The 21,380-nt window shown below is 40.3% G+C and overlaps 1 protein-coding gene across 1 annotated transcript in view; it reads right to left on the reverse strand.

Annotated features, from left to right (window-relative positions):
- Window positions 1–21,380, reverse strand: part of SEPTIN7 (septin 7) — a 59,908-nt gene that overhangs the window by 20,075 nt on the left and 18,453 nt on the right. The window contains exon 3 of the mRNA XM_085226599.1: window positions 5,397–5,503. Within this exon, the coding sequence (XP_085082725.1) occupies window positions 5,397–5,503 (107 nt within the window). The remainder of the gene's footprint in view (window positions 1–5,396; window positions 5,504–21,380) is intronic.

A 21,380-nucleotide genomic window follows, 5' to 3' on the forward strand; every position in this document is an offset into this window, starting at 1 on the left:
GCAACTTGCTTTGCTTATAAAACCCCAATTTCTTTGGTAATCATTGATTTGTACACCACAATGGATCATGGTTTAAATTTTAGAAGTCCGTAATAAAAGAACCCATTTAGCATATTAGATAGCCTAATGTTTTATCTCCTTTAAAAACAGGAAAAACCTTAAGTCGATGTCAGCATAAAGTTAGTCTGAGATATCCAGACATTCTCACAAACCACGCATCATCCTCAATGAAATTGCTAACTTCAGTTGTTTTAAAGAAAACAGTTTTTTAGAGCTCAGTCCCACCACCTGCCCCAACCATCTGAAATGTTACATTTCTAGTTCAGTTCATCTCTTAAGAGTGTGCTCATTTGTGCTCACCTAGCATAATGCTGGGGAAAGAATCCAAGAAAGTGACTGTTTGCTGTTATAAAGGCAGCAAGACTGGAAGAGAACACAATCCAGCTGCAGTCTGCTGCACCACAACTCACGTGATCATCCTGGATTGGTTTTCTGGTAGCTCAGGTCACTGATGGAAATCAGACTCAACAAGACAACAGCCACAGCACAAGATGTGATGCAAGACCTGGGTGTGGGAATGCCTGCTAAAGCTGTGACATCCATATGCAGCACAGCTCTGTGAGCTTGCAGGAAGCCTGTCAGAAAAGTTCAGGCTGAACAGCAAATTGACTGCCAAGTCCATTTTTTCCTCTTTTTTCCCCCCTCACATGATGTATTTATTGACAATGCCAATATCAGGTGTATCCAGAAATAAAATAGCATTTGGTGAAAAAAAATGTGCTATAATCACTGTCATACCTGTCAGTCTGATCCACAACAGTAAGAAATGACAAATTCACAGTAGTATGTTGGCTCTTTTGAACTGCTCACATATTTAATCATGCTTTTCCTGATATTATTAGCAATTCAATAGAAATTGTCCTGAAGCTATTTTCCAGGTACAGATTTAATAAATCAACCATCCCATTTATTGCTCTTAGTAGCAAGTGACTGCACACAGCTTTGCAGACATTTATGCCACAACACTGCTTAATATATTGCTTAAGCCTCTTGATCACCAACTACAGAAAGAAAATTCAGCTATATGTAACTACCTGAGTAGAAACTTGGATGGAAAATCCTTTTTGGGGAGCCCCTTGACCTGCCCAACATTTGAGAGATCCTTCCAATGATACTTAAGAGATTGCACATAGCTATTTGTGCAGGTGAAACAGGCTGGTTCACACACACACACACCCCCCTGAAAATTGTTGCAAGCACATTGCAATCATTACCTGTATGATTTAACTTAAAGCTGTAAGACGAATGATCACTGTGCAGAAAGTCAAACTAAATACCTCTTGCATAAGTAAGACACTCATAATTAAGAATATACAGAAGCACAGAAAACAACAACAACTTCAAAGAAGTTGCAGCTCCATATTTAACCTCTAAGTATGTAGAAAGCCATTTTTCCCCCCTTACTTATCAGTAGGTATCCTATCCAACCCAGATCAATCCATTTTGCCCCTAGGTTTGAACAAAGGAATTCAGCAATACCCTGGCTGCCTGCAGCATGCAGTCACCATGAGCAGATTCCTCACCCAACAAAAAGGCAAAAAAATAAACATAAAATCAGTAGGGCATCTTCCTAAAATAATTCTCAGCGCTGGAATTATCTGGATGATGAGTTATAGGAGAATCTGGGTTGGAGTGGACTTCAAGGCCACCCATGCTCTCCCTCTGAGCATGCCTAACTGCAAAGTTAAGAAAGTTTAAAACAAAGTTAAAAACACAAACAAAAAAAACCAATGAACCAAACACACTAAAATCCCACACCCACATCCAGCCTCGACACCACCAAGCCATCCTTCCACTCACTGCATAACTTCCATCGCTCCAAAAGTGTCCAGTACAAAGCATAGAGAATCCGTGAATTCATGCAACATTCTAAAATGTCAAGTTTTAATTGTGGTGAGTAGATTTTTTTTCCCCCTTGAGAGCTCCATAGAGAAATCTTCTTGTACACAACTATGCCAGAACTCAAGGCAGTAATCCCCAGGCACACAGTCACCTCAGCCAAGAGTTTACTACTCACAAGCTTTAGCATGCAGAAGATTAACTTCTGATTCCTTGAATTCTTTTTGCTATCTTGCATACAGTAAACACAAACGTTCCTACAACCAAGCTCTCTGCAAGTATAAGAAAGCCATTATATTTTCTAAATACTACAGATGATAACATTAAGAACTGTACTCTTGCCAAGCACTACAAGGTATCAACTTTATTCTTCAGCACAAAAATTCCCAGTAAGAGTCATTAAATTCCTAAGCTCTCGTAGTGGAATGCTTTTACAGGAAAAGCAATTAATAACGAATAATCTTGAATGTGTGTTTATAACCAAGAAAAAGTTCCTTAGAAATGCCACACCAAACATTTCTCTCCGAGCGCACTGTGGACAATCAGACCATACCCATCACATGCTGTAAGTGGTAGAGACAGCTGGTAAGGGACAGTATGTAAAAAAAAAAAAAAAACCTGCCCTGCAGCCTCTGAAAAGTTGCATTTCTTTTGTAATTTAAGTGGATGTGGCCATAGATGGTCAAAGGCAAAGAAAAGCAGCAACATCTGGAAAAGATCCAAAAAATCCCTGTAAACCACTGTCATTCATAGTTAAGCATCCAACTGTATCCTATCATCTGGTTTTACAAGTATTCCCAAGGGATTCATGGAAAACATTAGTTCAAGCCTTGGAATTTGAAACTTTTAATAAAAACCCTACTCCAAACGGCCATTTTCCCATGCACTCTGGTTAACTGGGTCACGCTGCTCTATCCTGCAGTGCTACACAGAATTCTGTGACACCGAGCACGTTACAGCCTGGCTATTTTAATGGATTAAACAGGACTTGGCATCCATCTGACATCAAGTCATTTACTATTAACTACTGGTTTTTGTGTGTTTTCTGTGAAAGCAACACAGAGGATGTGCCTCATGACACAATGTAAAGCCACTATTGTTTGGGGAATGCTTGAAAATTACAGTTAGCAATTATTTAAGTGAGATCACTACATGTTTTCTGATCAATGTCTCCCATCTTATCAGAGCAGGGAATTTTTACCACTGCTCTCACGTTATGTCTTATCTCCACCCTACGAAACCTTAGCATTCTGATATTCAGCCTAAAAATGGTTACACTAGCCAAGAGTACAAATCCCATGGATCCAAACACCTGGTTTTGTTACTACCTCTTTGATTTGTTATTTGCTTGAAATCACATACAAACACACAGTTTCCAAAATTGTAGTGGCAAATTTTTATTCTCACTTAAAAATTGAAATAAGAGACTTCTGTCTTTGAAGAACACAACAGTTCAGGATGATTAGATCATCTAAATTTGCTATTTAGCACATGAAAACACTCAACTGAGAGTCCAGAAACTCCATGTGAACAGTTTTTAGTCTTTCTTATGTTGATCCATCATCAGTCAGGGATGGAGTGAGTTACCTGTGAAAGCTGTTTTGTTATTCACTTGCTTGTTTTTAAGACTGAATGTAAATTTTTCTTGTTTTTCCCAGATAAAGAATCTTCCAATGACAGGATGCCAACTCAGCCTTAAGTTATTTAGAACAATACATGTATGTGAACATAATCTGAACCGGTTTAGCTTCAGCTACCAATGCCAAATCAACAATAATAGTCACACCAAGCTTTTCCTGCAATAAGAAAAGTCATCCTATGCAGTTTTCCAGCATTTACTGAGCTAGAAGCTCAGTAATAAGTAATAGCTCATTAATAAGTTTGTTTTATTAGAGCTAAACTATTGGCACACCTTTTCCATACGACTTAACAGTTCTTTAAACCAGGCTCAGTCAGCTCAGCTTTTCTTAGTGCTCTAATGCTCCTAATAACAAGCAGACCCATGGCCCATTTTGGTACTGTGATTTTATGAAATACTTTGACAGACATGGCCAAAGCTTAGTGAAACATACTGTTCACCTCCAGATGTTCAAAAGCTACCCTCCAAATAAAAATAAATAAACAAACAATATTCTGTAACAGACACATTTTATGTTACTGTTTGAGACTTTGAAGTTGAGCTAACTGGCAAGCAATTTCATTTAACTTTCTGTAGTATGAGCTCAAGCACGTTTTTCCTGGTTATCATCTAGTGTCCTGAAACAGGATAAAAAGGGGAAAAAATAATTTAAAAATCTGACACCCAAAGCTCCAGAAAGAAAAACAAACATCCCCACAAAATACTAAGGTCAGTGGGTCATAGCACTGGAACAGTGCTATCCAATTCCACTGAGCATCAATTTTAGAATTTCTGTTTAGTGTTCCAAGTACCTACTAGCTCAACTCAAGGCCTTCTAATCCCCTCTTGACAGCTCTGTCAGTACACAATCACTTTGGACACAGCTGAGGTGATCTGAGTGTCACACTTTGCAGTTGGAGGAGCTGTGAGGGACAACAGCAGCAGTCGTGAGCCATAACCTGGTACTTGGCAGAGGTGTTTATTAAGTTGGATTTATCATAAGCTGTCTTCACCAAAATCTTAAGTGTCTGACAGACATCAAGAGAAATGAGTGGAGCTAGTCTGCTCTTATTCCTTTGTGCAACTGTGGAGGCAGAAAATAGCTGACTGAAGAGCAATTATTTCCTAACCTACTCATGACACCAAGAAGGCATTCAGTTATTTCTTAGTATCAGGTTGTTTTGCTTTTGAATAATATTTTTTATAATATGAACAACATGCTGCTCTTCTTGAGAAGAAAATATATTTAATAGCAGCAAAATATTACAGAAAACAGATAGATCAAGTTCTGCTTTTTCAGTGTGACTAAGCATTTTAGTTGTAACACACACTTGCAGGAACAAATTCTTTGCCTACAGAGTGTAGTGCTTAAAGTCAGCCAGGTTCACTCTAGTCCAGAATAACAACTTCTATCTGGTAGAAAATGTACCACAAAGAAGACAGATTGCAGAATACTGCTGGGTAGTTTGACACAAAAGATTTGCAGTAAGTGGAAGGACCTAATAATACACAGTTTCTGATAGCCTGCTTTAAAGAGTTTTTTACTGCACATTTAAGTATTTCTACATATATACTCAATATCTTAATTGATAGTAAAACATTCCACTTCCCAGCAGGACTGAAGCTATATGATATTCCTAAAGCACAGGCAGCACACGAAGTACTTCAGGGTTCCCACACTTCAGAAGGCCACAAGTTTCATAGCCTGAAAGTTTTGTGTAGTTACTGTATGCTGGGCTACACACTGAGTATTTAGTAGTGGTTCAACACTATGGCTGCACTTATTTAAAGCATATGTACTTATCTGACAACTGCATCACCTTATATCACTAAATTGCAAGTTAATTTACTCAAGCTGCAGTCTTCCCCCCAGACATACCTGTACAGTCTTTTTAATTCTGTGTGAAGGACCTGGATACTCCGGGGAATATAATTCTGTTAAGAATAATGAGTTGATTAATGTTGATTTTCCCAGTCCAGATTCACCTAGAAGAAAACAGAACAGTTTAGTAAAACGTAGTATCAGAGATGGTATAAACACCTAGATGAGTACTTCAAATACTCTTAAAATATAATATCTGAAAATATTCACTTCTTTCTGAGGGCTTGAGAAGTTATCATCTTCCAGATCTATATATATATATATTTTTTTTAAACAGCACATCAAACTGTCACTGTTAGGTTCTACAAACATTTTTCAGGTCACATTTTTGGTAATGCTAAATGCATTTAGCACTTCTTCATAGCTCCTGTTAAAATACACAAAGGCCCCAATTAAAGCTTATTAACAAATCACCCTCCTGGTACTAGTTTGTATCTGATATCAAAGTGAATTAATTTATCTCCTTTATGTTGATTTGAAGATCTTGCTATGGGGAGGAGGGTGGTGGAAGGAAGGTAAGAACTTGAGATTATTTTCTTTTCATTACTAAAGTCATGAGAACTAAAATGAGGTTTCAAAACTATACGGTTTGCATGGCAATTTTGTTGGAGGTGTTGCAGCATGGAAGGGGAATGGATTTTATTTGTGGCAGGTTTATTTGCTAAATTGTTCATGAACAACAGTAAACCAGCCTTCCTAAAGAATCTGGGAGACAGCATTGTCACGACAATCCAAATGAATACATTTACAAATCCCACCATAAAAATTACCCCCATTTATAGCTCCAAAGAGTCAGGAGCAAGAATTCCAGATCAATACTTGCATTACAATACTTACAAATACAAGTCTTTACTTAGGTTTGTACCATAAAGGAGTTACTTCAATGTGATAATGCACACCCCCGTGAAAGTAAGCAAAAAGAGATTCATTCTTTATGCTCTTCTTTACAATTTTCCCTATGTGGTGGTGTTAATGTTAACTGAAACAGATACAGTGACACAGAAATTTGCCCTTGAGGCAATGCATTCAGATACAAACTAAAACTAGCCTGCTACACCCTGTCCACCATCCAAAATACCGACAGCTTTAGAGACTAAATTTCAGGCTTCAAAACTTGTCTCAGTAAGCATCCTAGGTTAGCGTAAGTAATCAAGAGCTACAGAACAGAGAGCAGCTATGAGCTTCAGCAGACAAGCCTGTGTTTCCGCTGCAATCACTGGCTGGATTTCATCCACCAGCTAGTTTATACGCATCAGCCAGCTCCATTACAAGCACGGAGCTCCAAGTCTCCGTGGTACTGAACAGAGCAATCTGATTAGCTGTACTGTAAATGGATTAGCAGCTGCTGAAATGCTGCAAGTGGAGCTCCTGCAGTCTGGCTCCTCCTGCCCAGCCCACCCTGCCTCAGAGCTGAGCTCGCCTGCAGGGACCCATCAGATGGGGAGCATGGGCTGCCATGGCCAAGGAGCGAGGAGACACCCCAAGTTATAACCTCCAAGCAGAACTGCTGGGAGCACCAACCCCAGAACGACAGCAATCCAAAAGCTAGGGGGGATGAGTTTGCTGACAAGCATTTCATAACTATCATTGCAGATTTTGTCTTTTTCTGCAGCCACATCTCTTAGATGTTTCACTGCGCAGCAAATACATTGCTGAGAAGTGTCTGGTTGCAAGAGGCAAGCACACACTGATGCTCTTCACTTACTCAGGACGTGCCCAGCTGCATTTCCAAGGCTCCCTATTAAGCCTGCAGTGGACAGAAGCTCCCGCAAAGCTCAGTTTGCTCAAGCACCCAATGTTGCAGCCAGTTTGAAGCTCTGGATTCCTCCCACTGCTCTGCTCAGGACAGAGGCATCGCCCCAGGTAAGCTGGAGGATTATTTATCCACCCTACTGAACCCCAATAAATTTGCAATTTATAATTCATATTCTTTTGCTGATCACTCCTCCTTCTTAGTTGACCACAATCTCCCCAAAGGCTCTCTGTGCACTGTTGAAGAAGCTGCAGAAAAACATCTCCGTAGCCAGTTCAACTTAAATATACACATAAATTGTCCCTTCTTTCCTCTCAGGCTTACTGTGAGCAAAAGTGGAAAACACAGCACAAAAACTCCACTCAAATATTACACTGCTTGTTGTAATACCACTGAAATTCAACATATGGAAATGAGATCTTTAGCTTTGAAAAGATTTGACGAAGAGCCAAGCAGCTCACCCAAGATGGCTGCTGCAGCTGCAGCACTGCACACAGTCTGCTTTCTGACCGACAGCAGCATCAGGACCTGACAGATTTGAGGTTTCCTTCCAAGGATAGGAAGGTAGTTTTCAGCTGAAGTCAGCCAAAAGACAACACACTAATGACATTCGTGCACCACCCTGTGCTCAAAGGTGCCCAAGCCACCTGAAAGCATGTTCTGACGCTAACTTTAATTCACACTGCTCAACTACTACACCACCTTCCACTTAACACTTATTATGGCAGTTAAGGCTCTAATGGCAAATAAATTACATTGAAACCATAAGAAAAACCCAACTGGAACATTCAATTCTGTACTATGGGGAGTCACACTGCTCCCAGTGCTGTCCGGTCTGCTGACTGCAAAGGAAGCAGAATTAGAGAAGCTAAATAAGTTCAAGCAATTCTAGCCAGCCTCACACATTTAATTATTCTGATCTTAGCTAGAAATACGTTAAACAAAAACCTTTGCTTTTCCCCAAACAGTGGCTTGTTCAATGCAAATTCAGCTGAAAAGACTCCCTACTGGAAAGGCTTGAAATGCAGCTACAGAGGATTCAATAGGCTACAAATACTACAATCAAATCATAAGCCAAAAGGAAAAACAAATGGAATTTACTTTGCTTTAACATAAAAAGCACATCCACAAAAGACATATCCTCCCCACTTTATGTAAGCATTTCTGATGAGATTTTGCACTGTTAACACACCGTAAAGAGGCAGAAGGGTACAAGATGACAGAACCATTTCAGTGCTCCTAGCTTCCAATCGCTCTGTGCATCATGATACATAACTAGACCCAGCAGCCTAATTAAGAGTGATTTTTAAGAGACTTTTCTGTTTTCAGCATAAAATAATTCACTTCAGAAAGGAAAATAACGAAATCCTTAGGCTTTGCAAGGTAATTCTGTAGCCTGAAGTCCAGTTATTGTTTATGATGTTCACATGGTGCTGACTTCCTTTCCCGTGCCCTCACTCCCCCACTAAATGTTTCATATATGCTTCAGGTTTCTTTCAATTCTCCCTTCAATATTTTGTGCCTATGCTATCAGCAAGTTAGTGCTTTAGAATTCCAACATTTTCCCAAGCTGCTTTTCCTTTGTATTCATATCCTTACACATTGAGTTAGCCGCTCCCATTGGTACAATTAAGCAGGTGCTTCTGTTACACAGACCCACCAGTCTTACAAAAGACAATCTTTTGCTAGATTGGAAGAACTGGCAAAAGTTCTGACTCTTCACGTGTCTGTGAATGTCTAAGTGTCTGTACAAACACTGCAGCTTCTCCTCACACTTTCTTAAGTTGTATACATCCAGTGCCTATTTTTTCTCTAGTTCAAATTCTATCCATCAGCTCTTGTTCCAACTTTGTTACTTCAAAGGAACTTAGGCTGCAAGCCTCTCCTCCCTACGATAATAGAAATGAATTCTTATCCTTACATCTTAACGACACTGCTTTTTTTCCACCATTCATTGTTGTGGCACGTTGAGAATGTGGCCTATTTCCAACCTCCTCCAACTTTTCAACCTCCTCCATCCTCATTCAATCAAGTACAAGGGAAACAGGCAGGCAGTCCAACCCAGCTTCCAGCTTTACATGTGATTGCTGCTATATTCCTAACTCCAGCTGGAGAGTACTATCTTCCCATTGCACACTCCATTTCCTCGTAATGCACCACATATCATCTTCAGGTCATCGTATCACCCTGCAAATCCAGGATCAATTTTTCACTGCCATCCCCGTGTACTTTTAGAAATCTTTTCCAAAAATCCAACCCTTCAACTCACAAGCACGACTCACACGCTTAGATTTATGAGCGTGCATTAAACAGGATCCAGATAACTAATCAATGCTGAAGATTCTCAGCGTGCTCTCTGCAGGTTTCATTTGCTTATTCTACTCCCTCATCGAACAAGGAAAATTACTCTTGCAGATTTGACCAGAAGTTTTCTTCTCTTCACTAACAGTTATCAGCTACCATCACTGCAGCAGCATTTCATGTCCGTGCCCTATGACATTCAATTACACCACTGGGAATGTGACAACATACACTATCTGTGCCCAGGAATTTCAAGTTGCTTTCCCAGGCTCCAAGTAGAGCCCATAAATCCACAGTTAAGCTGCCCTGAGAAGCTTCATGCACTGTCACCAAGATGACCCAGCTTCAGCCACTGTATCTACGTAGAACAGCAATACCTGCAGATTCAAAATCACAAACTGTGGTGGGTGAGAGAAGGCACACTCACCTCAGGGTGCCTGAGACCTTAGCAGAGACAAGCCAACAGCACCTCACGTTCCAGATAAAACATGTTTTCTACTGCACATTTTTTCCAAAGCTTCCACTGCATTTTAAGAAGACTGTATTTAAGACTCATCAGTGCAAGTCAGTCAAATATTATGCAGCGGAGGCTTTAATCCAATACATTTCTTCTCAGACATAGAGAAGGGTAGAGATTTTTAGCCCCAGACAGATACTTAAAAGGGATCAAGTTCAACAGAATAAGTGCTGTACTTCCCAACAAAATAACTACACAGAATATTTACATCAAAGCATATATTATTTTTAGCAGGTATGTTAGGCTTCCGATGGAATCTCTCCCATTATATAATTTCTAATTCAGTTTCTGCTTAAAATATAGTCCCAGCAGTTTGATGTTGCTGATTCAAAGGAGGAAAAAGCTTGTCAGGAGACAAAAATAATGCATTTCCTTTCATCCCTGTACAACTCATAGTACATGCGCACGACAGCACCTGCAGCTTTATGCAAATAGCCCACGTCTTTGATGCTGCTGTACCACAGTTTTCAGTTTTTATACAAAAGTGCAGCTAGATGAATAACCCAAGTTCATGAATAACCAAAGAGCAGACTAACAAGCAGCGCTGAGAGCAAGCGAGCAAGCATACAGAGCTTGTTATGATGGAATAGGCTTCTCACCAAGGGGGAACGATGCTCTGCCACATGTCATTACAGATGACCACAAAACGGAGGCTACAAGATGCTTTTAATTTTAAGTCTAATTTTAGAAATTTTCATAAAGGCTGCTTCCTGCCTTCACAGCACTCTGCGAGACACAAAACAACGCTTCAATGCACGTACGAGAACACCCGAATGAACCCAATGGAAGCAGGGGTGGGCACACCACCACACTACAGCCTCTCCCATCTATCTACAGTACCCTGTAGGACGCTGTCATGTGAAATCTTGCAGACAGTTCAACTTGGTGTTCTGTAGGCGTTCACAATGGGAATAAGGCCAAGGCTCCGCCATTTCGTTATTTATGCTCCAAATTCGAGTTATGGAAGTAACATCTGTTAGAGCCACAGAGCTGATCCTAGCAAAACATTGCTGGGAAGTTTGCTGGTGATAAATTTGCTTTTGCCTATCAGCAACTGCGTCAACAACAACAAGAATCTGACATTCAGTACACAAGGAGATGATTTCATCAACTTTCTTCGAGCATAATTTAGAATTTAAGTGCAATAACTGAGGACAGTATCTTGGCATATTGTTCTGGCTACAGATCCCATCTAAATAATTCAGAGAAGCCAATAAAAGCAGGGAACTGAAGTACTACAGAAGAATACTGCAAAGATTTAAGGTAGCTTTTCTCAAGTAATATTAATTTTTCTAGCTTTCTGCAACTTCACAGATTAAAACGGCTGTGAAACACTGGATTTATCTGATCAGATTTTGGCTGCTGTCAAAAGAAATGCCCCCCTACTCCCAACCACTGCTTGTGCTGGGATTCATCCTGCAGCATGGTGAAGCAAGACATGATGTCCAGTACCTGAAGAGGGTCTACAGAAAAGCTGGAGAGGGTCTTTTATAAGGGCACGTACAACAGGACCGGGGAAGTGGTTTTAAAGAGAGTAGATTTAGACTAGATATCGGGAAGAAATTTTCTTTACTGTGAGAATGGTGAGACACTGGAACAGGTTGTCCAGAGAGGCTGTGGATCCCTCTCCCTGGAAGCATTCAGGACCAGGCTGGATGGGGCTTTGAGCAACCTGGTCTAGTGGGGGGTGACCCTGCCTATAGCAGGGGAGTTGGAACCAGATGATGTTAATCATCCCTTCCAATCCAAACTATTCTATGATTCTGTGATCCAGCTAACCAGGGCATGAAGAGCTTGTGGGAAGGAAAAGGAGGGAAAGCAAACACGATCTGCAAGGTAGCTTCTCAAGTTAAATGTGTTACTTCGTCTATCACGAGGCAAAGAAAGCTATTTGTCAGCATTAAACAGCATCTAGTCTACTAAAACCAAAGAACTGAAATCACTGATTTCTGTTTAGATAAAGCTCTTGCACGTGACTGCAGCCCACACCTTTGGTCCATCCAAACCTAGCACCAGTAACAGCTGAAGTGTGACAACCTGGGATTCAGCATCTAGGCTGTATGCAGCTCCAGGTACTCAGCTAGTGCAGCAGCCCAGGCTTGCCAAAGCTCACTTTGATTTGTTTTCTGTGCTAGTTAGAAGAAAACCCTATGGCTGATAAAGATGTATTCGCACTGCAGTGCAGTTTAGAAGACATTACAAGCAATAAGGAGTTGTCAAAACTGACCTACATGGAAAATCTAAATTCACAAGCTCTCTGTGAAATAACTGGGTTGAGGGATTCAACTGAAAATGACAAACTGCAAAGCTCCAAGGCAACAATCTTTTGTGGTTAAATCCTATAACCAGCATGCACCCTGAATTTTCACCTATCTTAATGAAAGCAAAATGAAACATCTTCATAAAAGGAGGAGAAAAATATCTGGGTTCAAAATGAGAAAAGGAAAGGAACAAAGACAGTAGTGAAAGATGCTAGAGAAAGATGTAAGACTATCTGTAAGACTATAAGCGTACACCTTAGAATCCCACTGCTATGTTTAGAAGTTCTACACAGCTAGAGAAAGCTGCGGAGCTGGACATACTCTCTGAAGAGAGACAAAGTGATGAATATAATTCATTGAATTTCCCAATTATATGAATTTTCATTAAAAATAGAAGAGAGAGGGGAAAGACAATAGGAACACAATTTTTATCTATACATTATTAATACATTACTATGCATTCCTATTGACAACTAACTACATAGCATTTTCAGCACGTACTGTAACTCCTAAAATAGCTTTAGCTCTTGAGTCAGCAGATGTTAATCAATATCACAGATTAATTAGTCACAGAAAGGTCCTTCGTTACTTGAGCAGAAAAAACCTCACACAGCTCTCTATATGACCACAAGGAGATTTTAACAAAAAAGGGATTTGGATTTCTTAACCCTTAAGGATAAAAAGAGACCACAGTACAGACAGAGGATCAACATCTCAGCAGCCCACATTACTTGCTTTCTGCTTAAAACCAGCAAGTTCTGCACATCAGCTCAGGCAAAAGGAAAGAAAGGTAAAGCCTATAAAGCAGGACCTTACTCAAAAACAAACAAAACAATTTTGATAGAACTAAGACAAGAGCAACAGTATCACAGAAGATTTGAGAAGGACAAAAATAGATTTTTTATTTAAATAGAAATTAATGAGTCTTTTGCATAATTCTAGAAAGAGCACCCAGACTGACTTACTCAACTGTTGTTCTCTTTCAAATTACACAAGTGCATAATAAAAACTACTGGAAATAGGAGCTGAGCACTTTCAAAACATCCCAGGTGAAAAATTCTACCATTAAAGCAATCCATAAAATACGTCAGAGGACTAAACAGAGTTCTAGTGCCAGTCAAAATTCCCCTTACCGCCTTATACCTCATCTTTCAATACCTTCTATTCCTGATGTCTGTGCAAGCACTTGCTACTGCAGGCAGCACAAAGGAAGCTATGTTAGGACAAGGCACTTAACAACTGGTACGAGTGGCAGGAGAAAGATGGACAGCTTACTTACACAGTTCCACAAATTTCCCCCTGTAACACCGTTCTGGGGTGATAAATAATGAAAAACAGGGCAACAGCCTCTGCAAGGGAGGGAATTCTATGTCTGCTTTTCAATATTGGCTTAGTGTTAATAAAACAATGAGCAGAATAGATGCCGAGATTATCTGTGGGGTATGCTGCTACCCCTTCTGAACAGTCTTGGCAACACATATGTGTTTGATACCTCATTTGCTTGACATGGCTCTAGGTCCTGTTTCCATGAGATAGGTCCCCCTGTATTCCATAAAAATGGGTACTTTTCCTTTTAGGAAGAAATATGTAAGCTGAGGTAGGTTAGAATCAGCTTGCACTGTCCAAACTATACCTTTTTTAATGCCAAGACGAATTTGTGTTGCTTAAACTCTATAAGCTATTGCTTCCAAACTGCTTCCACAGCTATTTTGTCTTCTAGTAATTACTCAGAGGAAAACTGAGCCGCTTTTGTAGCCAACAACAGGAGCGTACATTTGGAAAGCAGAGAGGGAAATGGATATGCCTGCTGATAAGGTGATACCATAAGACCTGCCTAGTGTGTTCATTCTTAGCGAGCTCCCTGTGTCTCCTGGTGGCTGAATGTGAAGGGGGACTTCTGAGCTCCTTAGAACAAGGGAGGACACAGCCCAGAGCCAGGGATGCAGAATGAGGCAGTCAATCACAGGCTTGGTCTCTGCAGCAAATTAAGGTGATATATAATGAGATTAGGCAAATGTTTTCCCATATCAATTCTTCAATCAGTCAAATGCAATATTAAAAATAAACAACAACAACAAAAGTCACTGACTTCACACAGCATGAAAATCTGACATTGCCTTCTTTCTCAATGTCTGTGGAGCAGTTAGCTGCTGGTCTGTGCTATGCCTGGCACTCAGACAGCAATTTCCTCTAAATTATCAGCTCTGAATACACTCCGCATTCTGGCCAACAGTGTACCCCTCCAACACCTAAGAAATAAAAACATCTTGCTATTTCTCTTCTACCACAGTGTGATGGTATCCTTTTAAGTCAGTCTTTTTCATACAAAACGTAACAAAATCTCACCTTGTCTCCTGTTTGGATATCTGTACTACTCTAAGGCTCTGGCTTTCACCAGGGATTTTAGTGTTATGTACTCCTAGCCTCACAAAAGTAAATCAAATATTCTGGTAACTTTCATACTCCATAACCCCAAATATGAGCCTAATGGCTCTGGATGATCTACAGATCATCCAAACAGATTTGATGATCACGTAAAATGGAAAAGCTGAGTCTGAAGTAGCTTGTCCACAGTGAAATGCTTCCCAGTCCCCTTGTGCCACCTTGAGGAGCTTGTCTTAGCAATTCCCAGATTCCTGTTCAAGTTAGGTGTAGTAGGTACGTGGCTCATCATCTACTAGTTTATACTGAAATCAATGAAATGGTCATTTACTATACACTTATACAAAAACAAGATTACACTTGTGCTACTTACGTGCTACCCTTGTACTTATGCTAAATAATGTGCCATTTATAAAGCAGGATAAGTTTTGTTTGACTTACAGTGAAGACTTGCCTTCATCCTACACTGACTGGACGGATCAATGGCACCAACAAGGCACAGTGCAAAGCACAGATGTACTCACTTATTAACAAGAGCTAATCTGATGCATGACTGCAGCTAAGCCTTGCTAGAGGTTGTGCTCCTCTCCTGAGCTCCCAAAAGTTTCAGACTGCTACAGATTTCACAAAACACCATTTCTAAATATTTACCTTGGATTATTTTTCAGAGACGCCCTACAAAAACTGAGGATCTCCATAGGATGAGCATCTCTTCCAGCTACAAAGGACTGAACACTCTTCAAGGAAAAATATTTCAGATAAACATAAATCCTTCATTACAGCCATCACGATACAGTCAGTGATTCTGATGTTTTTAGACTTCTAGCCAAAAATCCAGAACAATTCCAAGAAAACCTAGGCTCATTTTGACAAGTTTCTGAAACAAATGACTAATTCCCAAAGTGGTATCAAGCAGGACTGCTGCCAAAAAAATGAAATCCCAAACTCTACATCAGCTGTTCCTTGTGTTGACATGAGATTTCCTTTTGTCACGTAGACCACCCCTCCTTGCTGCTCCCAGAGAACTGTGCAGCTGGATTCACATGCTGATCCCACCTGGACAAAGTACCATTAGCTGTTTCAGCAGCAGAACAGACTTCAGGCTGGCCAAAATGTGAACTAAAGCCTTAAGAAACAGTTGCTTTTGTTGGATGACAGTTTTTCCTAATTAAACCAGCTTGGCACTTTATAAATGCCACTGAGGCCAGTGTGCCTCTTCAAATACTTAGAATGATGGGTAATCACTTCTGTAGTCCTACTTACACAAGAGACATCCCCCCATGCCAACTGAATGTTCCCATCCAAGCATCTTTAAAAGACTGCCTGTTATATTAAGAAACAGCGTGAAAAAGGAATTCCAGCATCTGTGCAAAAACAGAATCAGTTTTAAAAAGCTCCAGACAGAAACTAGTCAAGAAGAGGCTGAGCACACACAGAATGAACAGTTTAATTTTTCCCCCTTCACCTTGTTCTGTATTTCATTACACAAGAAAACTCTTCAAGGTTTTGCAATGGAAGGCACTTGTTTTCCTAAAAGTCAGAGTAACCTCGTTTGGAAAACAGAAAACCTGACAAATGCAGAGTATTTAAATGAAAATATTGCAAATTTTACAGTTTTTGAAGATGTGCAATTACTGAAAGGCTATCAAAACGAAAAAATAGAAATCTTGAAATAAATGAGTCCAGTGTTGACTCTAGTACTGCATTAAGAAGTGGGTTTCCGTACAGTGTTTTATCCATTAACTTCTGTGAAGCTCATCATCCTTGCCATGTTTTGATGGGAGATCTTGCAAAGGAACCACGGACCTTGGAAATAGCAGATCATCTTATTTTCCAGTGGTAACTTTATGCTAGTTGCATTACTACCAACTTTAAAACGATGAAAGGAGAAAAAAACAGTTTGCTACATCCAATTGGGTGGTGGAAAAAGAATCGTGTCAAAGAAATCCTTTGGCATCAATAATAAATTTTAAAAATAAAAAGGCAACTAGATAGATGAGTTAAAGAACTTCAAAAACAGAGTTATGCACTGCAATAGGCTCCCCAGGGAGGTGGTGGAGTCACCATCCCTGGATGTATTTAAAACCATTTGTGGTGCTCAGGGACATGATTTAGCAGAGGGTTGTTAGAGTGAGGGTAGGATGGTTAGGTTGGGGTTGGACTCGATGATGTTTAAGGTCTTTTCCAACCTGAGCAATTCTATGATTCTATGGCAATGGCTGCCAAGGAATTTGCATCAGTCCTACTGCATATGAAAAGATGCAATTCTAGATTCTTCCTATTTGTTTCTAACTACTAAAGCTAAAAGTGCTCACTGGTTAGAACACTATCCTTGTAAAACGGAAGAAAATAATCCCTTTACAAATTCAGTAGAGACATTTAGTGTTGGAAATTACTACAACAACAACAAACAAGACACTTTTTGTACTTGATTATACGTAGAGCTATCAGCAACTCCATTCTCAAAAGCTCTCTGAACAGAGCTTCCCAGTGCTAAAGCCACGCAGAGCAATCACTCTGCAAGCAAGGACAGAGTCAGACTGGTTGTCACACAGGGGAAAGCAGCACTAGCCACCCCAGCACCCATAACTGGGTTGAAGTCAAATAGTGCCACAGACAAAAAAGAAATCAATCAGAAAGCTGTGGAAAATGGTTTCAGGCGAGATTCAGACTTCAGCAGAAATGTCTGTACAATCTCTAATATAAAATAGATAAATGAGCCCTTTGCTCTCCCGAGAACATTGCTTACAAAAATAAGCTCACTATAGACAACCACAAACTTCATTACATTATGCATTTTAGTGTTTTTACAGTTTGCTCTAAATTCATCTGTACTGTAAAGGAAAGAGATCAAGGTTGTCACTATCACCCTCCAAAACATCATGTTTCCTTCCTTGCACTAAATAAAAAAACCCAATCAATGAATTCCAACAATGAATTATAGGGGTAATGTGCTTCAGAGCTAATTGAGGTCTTAAAGCAACCGACTAGACTTGCTCCTAACTGAACATGACTTGCTACTTTTAGTCCCCAAGCTATGTTTCACATAGCTGCCTCAGGCAGCAACACAGTACTGCAACTCCTACCATGGTGCTATACTGCTTTTTTGACTAGATAGGCAATTCTAGAAATTAAAAATAAAAAAATTCTTTATTAGCTAGCTTCCCAATTACTGTCAGAGGAATCTCTTCCCAACTCCAGCTCCCTCCAAAAAACACATACAGCCTCCTGCCTCTTCTTACATCCAAGGCTACTCCCCTCTTGGCATCATAAGCACAAGCTGGGTCATTTCCACTGCTTAAAACATACAGGTAACCTATTCCTTAGTCATAAATTCCTTAAAACACACTTAACTATGATTCTGAAAGGAACCGTTTACGAGAATTCAATTAAAGATTTAAGTTGAAATATTTCTTTAAATTAATTGAGCCTGCCAACCCTGAAGTCTTTGCACTAGTCCTAAAAGCAGTACATCAGGACAAAACCAGATCTCTGTGCGGGATTATCTCATTTCATTTTGAAGACTAGACCGGAATAACTGTAAGAGTCACTTACAAGCAAGTGAGGGAGACCAAACAGTGACTTGGATGGCTTCCTCACATGTCTACTCAAACAACAGCTACAATCAGGAAAATTGCCTTATTTTCAAAGTCCATACAGGCTTTATTCCAACTATACACTCACAAAGCTACAAGTTTCGTCTTTCTTATGGTACCAGCTGTTCCATAACTGGCTCTCCTAGAAACCAGTTACCCCCACTTCCTACCAGGCCATTACTGCACCTTCCTCTTCCCACCCTCCTGCTCTCTGCCGGAGGACTGACCTCAGCAAACACCTCAGAGCAGGCATAGCTGGCACCTGCAAGCTAGTCTGCCAGCTAACACCAATCGCAGAAGGAAAAAAAGCCCATTTATACTGTACAGCAGGGACAGAAAGCCGACCAATCCTATATAAGTTTTATAAGGAGTGTCTGTATACTGACATGACATTTTTAATCTCCCTGCCCCTTGTAATTCAAGATTTCCCAGCATCATGCAGGGAGAGAGGCAGAAGAAAAGCATCTGATAAGTGGCAGTGTGAGCACGCAGCCTTCTACCCACAAGGAAGGCAACAAACCCCCTGGAGTCAGAAAAAAAGGTATGGGGAAGACAGGGCTGGTATTTTACACAGACATCTGCAATCTCGAGTTGAACTACAGAAAGCACTAACTTTAAAACTTGTATGCAGAATACTCTCCCAGCCTCAAGGGGCTCTTTTGCATGATCACTGCCAGCCTTAGTTACCTAAATGATTTTTCCCAGATAAACGACCCAACAACACAGGCAGGCTTTTATGCTTCAACTCCAGAAGGAAACAGTCTTCCTTTCTCCTCTTTTCCTCAAAACTTTAGGGTTTTTCTTTCCACACACAGGGGCAGGAACGAGCAAAAAAAAAAAAAAGCAAGAACTTCTATTCGATCAAGAGAGGAACACACCCTCAGTGGCCTTTTCCTGACATTTCACATAGCTCTGTATTAATTCTTTTGGTCGCCAGCTTTCTCACAGGGGTCTGTTGGTTTGCTCTCTCCCCCCTGGAGCACTGAAGCACAGTTTCACCTACAGCAGAGCAGTGCTTTCCAGTGCCCCCAGACTAAAGCAACTTACATTGAAGTGAGGAGCGACTTTCTCCCAAAACACAGCGGAGGTTTGCCAACCAAGGAAGCCAGATTTAGAGTCAAAGCTGAGAAATATCTATTAGAATTGGGCCTTTGGAGGTGGGATGTAATTATTTAGAACAACCAACCGACTCTGATATCAAACTGACTGGAAATCAGTTCTTTTAACTCTACACAGGAGTTCTGCCCGAGAAAGCAAACCTGAAATAGCCAATGTAAACCCCTCTGATTTTTGCAACCACACTCCTACTCTCCAATCTCACATCTCATAACCTCCTGAACATGTTTTATGTACACTTCTAACCTTTGCCCAGACAGCAACGAGCCACAGAATACTGTTAGGCTACTCTGAGTAATGTTTTGTAAGACACATGCTCAAGAAGAACAGGAATTTACCACCTTTGGATTGTAGGGAAGGAGACTTAACACAGTTTCTGTCCTCACCATTCTGAAAAGAAAAAGTGGCTCGGTACTGATGTAGCAAACATAGCATCTCACCTGCGTTGTTATGCACCAGATCTCATAAGACGTCAAAAGAAACCAATGCATTTAAGAATGTGTTTGCATACGACTTTAACACAAGTCTAAAAACAACCAAAAATAACCCTCAAAATACAAACAAGTGCAGTTTCAAAGCTGCCCTCATCTTATTCATTTACTTGCTTCTTTCCAAAAGCCCTACTCAACCCTAAGAACAGAAGAAATACTATGTTAGAGCTTTGGTGCATTTAACCAAGAAGGACCAAAGTTAAACAACTACTATATTTGACATATCCTCAAACAGAATGCCAAGAAAAACATGTATGTAACACGACAGAAGGCTCTATTAATCCACACTATTCAGAACATACACAAACAGTGCTTAGTTCTGATTTCTGACCAATGACTGGCTGCTGATTAGCAGGCTTAGAACTGAGATATTAAGAAATCTGCTTTCAAGAGAAGTTGGAATAGTTTCAACAACACTTGGGCAGTTATCAACACAGTCACAGTCACCCAAACGCAGCCAGCAAGATATAAAGAGTCAGGAGAAAAAACATCTTTTGAAAACAGCATTACACAACAAGATCGATGCTAATTAGAAAGGTAAAATTTTACTGCATTTTAGCATGACTTGAACATTTTTCCTCCCGAGTATTCAATGTATTCTTTGCTGATTTACACAATTTCTACATCCAGGTTTTGTTGATGAAAAAATGCAGATTTTGTATTTCTAAACTAAAGGCCTCTGAAACTATTCTACAGTGAAATTAAATGCCTCAGAAGAGCTGGAGAATGCAAAGCACTTGTTAATACCTTCAATGCATCTTTTGTATTTTTTTCAGCAATACTGCACTTAATAAAAGGCTCTGGTGTTCTGGATGCAGCTAATTTATTTCTTTTTTAATAACCTATGGCTTTAAATGGAGACTTCAGATCAAAATGTTATGCCAAACACACTTCTTTTGAGCCAAAAAACCAATCCAGCTACTCAAAAAGCCATAAAGGAAAAAAAAAAAAAAACAAACCAAAAGCAGCCCTTCAGAAAGAAATAGTCAATAAATCCACAGCACGATGCAGACTATTAGAAAAATAGACCACCGCATCTGTGCAGTAACTCCCAAAAGTTGGAAATCTGAGTTTCCATTATCCAACAGTTACACAACACGCTGACACATCCGTGATGCTCACTACAGAAAGGGCAGGCCCAAAACAAGTTTAATCCTTCAAGAGGAAACAATTAATTTGCTCACAGTGTGTAACATTTCCCTCACTTGCAAGGGCTGGAGAGTGGTGGGACCGCTCCCATGCCTGCAGTGCTGTGATAGATGGCTACAAGCTCTTCAGAAGGGATAGATGAGGAAAAAAGGGTGGTGCTGTGGCCCTTTATATTAAAGACTGTTTTGATGTTGAAGAGCTTGGGGTTGGGAATGAGAGTTGAGTGCCTATGGGTAAGGATGAGGGGGAAGGTCTGTAGAGGGGATATTTTGGTGGGGGTCTGTTACAGACCGCCTAGGCAGGATGAAGAGTTGGATGAAGCATTCTATGAGCAGCTCACGGAAGTCATGCGATCGCCAGCACTTGTTCTCATGGGAGACTTCAGCTTCCCTGATATATGCTGGAAATAAACACA

Source organism: Meleagris gallopavo, chromosome 6 (assembly GCF_905368555.1).
Source record: "Meleagris gallopavo chromosome 6, MGAL_WU_HG_1.1, whole genome shotgun sequence".
Lineage (NCBI taxonomy): Eukaryota > Metazoa > Chordata > Aves > Galliformes > Phasianidae > Meleagris > Meleagris gallopavo.